We start from the raw sequence: 4,116 nt of genomic DNA, 5'->3' as shown, positions 1-4,116 counted from the left end.
CCTCTTTATTAGCTGGTTCACTTTAAAACCAGCTAATGCACAGAAGATGAAAACATTTTGAGACATTATAGGAAATAGACTTTTGCATCAGGTACAGATCCCTCCAGAGCCTTACTGGTAGTCAACTGGAAATGTTCTTTGAAACAATTTCCTTGCAAACATTATTCTCAGGTGCAGTGACTGACTTTCCTATGGTCTTTGAAATCCATTTGTGTTTTAGGTTTTGCTCAGCATACTTGTTTTTCAAACCTCAGTTGCACTGCTTGAAGATGTAACAGCAAAACAACCTTTGTCCTCTCTCTTCATGTTATTTTGGCAATTCTTTTCTTCTTTGTTCTCAAGGGCTTTTCCTGACACACTGCACGCAAACTGACTTTCAGCTCATGCCAAGTAAGCCAGGGATATCCCTGTGCTTCTAGGGCTCCTGGACCATGTGGATTTATAGGAGATTTCTTGACGCTTTTGTGTCGTTGTCATTTTATGAGCTCTATTTCTTACATGTTCCAACTTTGTCTCCTTCAGATTTCCTTCATCTGTTCTAAATACTGAGTTTTCTTTTTCTGCCCGGTGTCTTAATTCTTGATGGTGACTGGGCTTCTGCAATCAATTCCATCATCTTTTCCTTCTCAATAATAAGATTACTAAGAAGTCTATTACCTGGAAAAAACTATTTTGTTTAGGACCACTTATTAAGCCATTTGTGACTTTGGATCATGATGGTTTTGGTCCTTATCTTGCCTCCATATCTTAAAAATTATAAGACTCTTACTAGAGAGTATAATTCAACCTTGCAACATATCCTGGAAATGGACGGCTAAGGCATAGAAAAGTAGCAAGGCAAAGGGATCTAGGAGAGAGAACCAGAAGGAAATATATATTCTTTTGCTTTCCTTCCCTATTCTTATTTTGCCACACATAAAAAGCAGAATAAGTTTATACCACAGAAGGAGCTAGAGTAAATCAGAATCTGAAAAATAAAATCTATCTCTTCAACTGCAAAAATTCTGTAAGATTCCTAGTACAGTTCTGAAAGTTTTGCTAATTGAAAATCAGTATTGAAATATTATTCTGAGAAGCTAAAGAAGGGAAGCAAATCTCTGGTAGCTTGTCTGCTTTCCTGTAGGTACTGGTAACTTGTGCTGCATCTGATCTTGCTGTGCCGTGCTGTGCGATGTTTCACAGAGGCTCAGAATCAGCAGCCCCTCCACTTTCTGCAGCTCCTGAGTCCCATTGGCTGGAAAGAAAAGGAGAGGCGGAGAGTGCCCTGAATATTTTTCTCTTCCACACACGGTGATACAGGCAGCCAGCATGCACTGCCTGACAGTGAGACTGGTGCTTGCAGTTTGAAAATAGTTCCTGCTCCGCAGCAGTCACTTGGGCATTTTATGGTCGCATCTCTTTAATGGAAAGCACCAAAAAAGCCTTGCAGCATCCCAGTGAACTAAAGAGGAACTGACCATATGGGAGAATCTGATACACACATAGAGACTGTTGGGACTCTGTGACATAGATCACCGAGGTAAATGTGATGATGATCAGAAACTGTGTCTGTAAGGGTGTAAACCAGTTCTTCTGAGTCTGAAATCTTATTTTTCACAGTAGTTGAAGTGTTCTGAACTGCTGCCTGCCTCAGTCCTAGCTTATTTTTCTTTTTTTTTTTTTCCAAGCTGAAAAGACAAAGAAGGTTTTCAAAGGAATGCAAAAGGAACGGGAGTTTTAAAAGCAGGAAGCCGAAAGGGATCTCCATAAGATGAATTTCACCCAGCATCGTGGGACACTCCAGCCTCTCCACTTCTGGAACCACAGCTACAGACTGCACGGAGGAGCCAGTGAGCCCAATGCGAAGGGCCACTCCTCAGGAGGCTGCTACGAGCAACTCTTTGTATCCCCTGAAGTGTTTGTGACTCTGGGCATTGTCAGCTTGCTGGAGAACGTCCTGGTCATTGTGGCCATAGCCAAGAACAAGAACCTCCATTCACCCATGTACTTCTTCATCTGTAGCTTGGCAGTGGCTGACATGCTAGTGAGTGTATCTAATGGATCAGAAACCATTGTCATCACGCTGCTAAACAACACAGACACAGATGCACAGAGCTTTACCATAAACATTGACAATGTCATCGACTCAGTCATTTGCAGTTCCTTGCTTGCATCAATTTGCAGTCTTCTCTCAATAGCAGTGGACAGGTACTTTACTATCTTTTACGCCCTCCAGTACCATAATATCATGACAGTGAAGCGTGTAGGGGTTATCATCACATGCATCTGGGCTGCTTGCACAGTCTCAGGCATTTTGTTCATCATTTACTCTGACAGCAGTGTTGTCATCATCTGCCTAATCAGCATGTTCTTCACTATGCTCATTCTCATGGCATCCCTCTATGTCCACATGTTTATGATGGCTCGTATGCACATAAAAAAGATTGCTGTTCTTCCAGGGACTGGCCCTGTTCGCCAAGGGGCCAACATGAAAGGGGCCATCACTCTCACCATCCTGATTGGAGTTTTTGTTGTGTGCTGGGCTCCATTTTTCCTACACCTGATTTTCTACATCTCCTGCCCCTACAACCCTTACTGTGTGTGCTTCATGTCCCACTTTAATTTCTACCTCATCCTTATCATGTGCAATTCCATCATTGATCCACTTATCTATGCATTCCGGAGTCAGGAGCTCAGGAAAACATTCAAGGAGATTATATGCTGCTGTAGCCTGAGAGGGCTTTGTGATTTCCCTGGCAAATATTAAACCGAATGGATGGATATGTTACTGTGTACACAACAGGCAGCACAGATTTCCAAGCCTTCGGATCCTCTTTCTCAGCAGAATTTGGTTTAAATCTTTAAGAGTGAGCACCTCTTTCTGTGTCCCCCCCACTCCCTTGTGTTCTATTCGTGTGGAATTCATATTTCTGTATAATGTTCATGATGTCTGTGGTTTGTAATTTATTTGGCTGGAAAGAGCAGTAGCACTTCATACCAGTTTGTAAGTAAGCACATAAAAGTAATGATGAATGTGAAATAGTAACAATCATGAGCAGCTACATATTCCAACTGCTGACAAAATAAATATCTTGCCTGACTTACAGTACATATTGGCTGATATTGTTTCTTATTCTGTAGAAGTAATTACAGCTATCCATTACATTATATTCAGCAAAGAATAGAGCATATGCTTCTACATTAGTGGAATAAAGGTTCTCTGGAATTAGAAAGCAGATTTTTCAGAAAGGCTAGTGAAGCAAACAACTTGTATTTATAAATTTTGAACTCTTCTTGTTTTGTTTCACAGCAGTAATTCCATTTTTTGTTGCAGTTATTGCCCACAAGAAACACTTGCTACACAGCCAGTTGAATGCTTGGGCTTCGGGCTGGGTTTGTTTTCAAGATGATTGCTGTATGTCTGAGAGTACCTTTTTGCAAAATTTAAATTTCTCCCTGGAGCATCAAATAGTCCTGGATATAACTACTAGGCTGGTATCCAGGCAGACTAGCTCCCTCCATTCGGCCATGAAACAGGTACAATATTAACTTTGACAGTGCCAGCAGCAGTGCAAAAATTCACAGAGATTTACCTGGTGAAGATAGAGGAAAGTTCAACTGCAACATTCAGTCCTTGTTCTGAGGTGCTGTGGGGAATAAGGACTCTGTGCTCCAGATAAAAATACATCTTTGTTGAAAACAAGCTGCCTTCTATTATGAAATGTGGTGTTAGCAGGTGGGATCCACTGCTAGGATCTTTACACAGGAGTCAAGGCAGGTGTTAATTTGGTCTGAGCACCTCAGCCCACACTGTGGAGCACATGGGGGTTGGAGGGGCAATGCTGTCACATGGAATGAGTGCCTGCCGATGAGTCTGGCTACCCATGCTCAGCATCTGGCAGCTGCTTGAATACAATTCACCTTTGCAGGCATCTACTCTCTGCCTCAGTTTCACCTTAAAATTCCACTCTCTTCACAGGTTGTTTTAAAGACTTCGGGCCCCTGGTATAAACACCTTTTGGAGGGGTTTAAAGCATAAATGTGACTACAAAGGATTCTGTGAAGATGTCCCTTAGTATCTTGATATTTTGATGATATCAGCTTCTATGTAAGGAGAAAAAAAGAGTCATTCATCTA

At 41.7% G+C, this 4,116-nt stretch overlaps 1 protein-coding gene across 1 annotated transcript; it reads left to right on the top strand.

Annotated features, from left to right (window-relative positions):
* Positions 1–1,199: 1,199 nt before the first annotated feature.
* On the top strand, positions 1,200–2,795 carry MC4R (melanocortin 4 receptor). The gene has a single exon (XM_041427771.1). It carries the CDS (start codon positions 1,751–1,753, stop codon positions 2,744–2,746), a length of 996 nt encoding a protein of 331 aa, XP_041283705.1. The 5' UTR covers positions 1,200–1,750; the 3' UTR covers positions 2,747–2,795.
* Positions 2,796–4,116: the final 1,321 nt, after the last annotated feature.

Source organism: Onychostruthus taczanowskii, unplaced genomic scaffold, assembly GCF_017590055.1.
Source record: "Onychostruthus taczanowskii isolate IOZ18803 unplaced genomic scaffold, ASM1759005v1 scaffold119, whole genome shotgun sequence".
Lineage (NCBI taxonomy): Eukaryota > Metazoa > Chordata > Aves > Passeriformes > Passeridae > Onychostruthus > Onychostruthus taczanowskii.
This window is presented reverse-complemented; position numbering and strand designations above follow the sequence as displayed.

Bases quoted from the DNA above. Each gene is read 5' to 3' on its own strand.
- MC4R (XM_041427771.1), top strand. From the start codon at position 1,751: ATGAATTTCACCCAGCATCGTGGGACACTCCAGCCTCTCCACTTCTGG.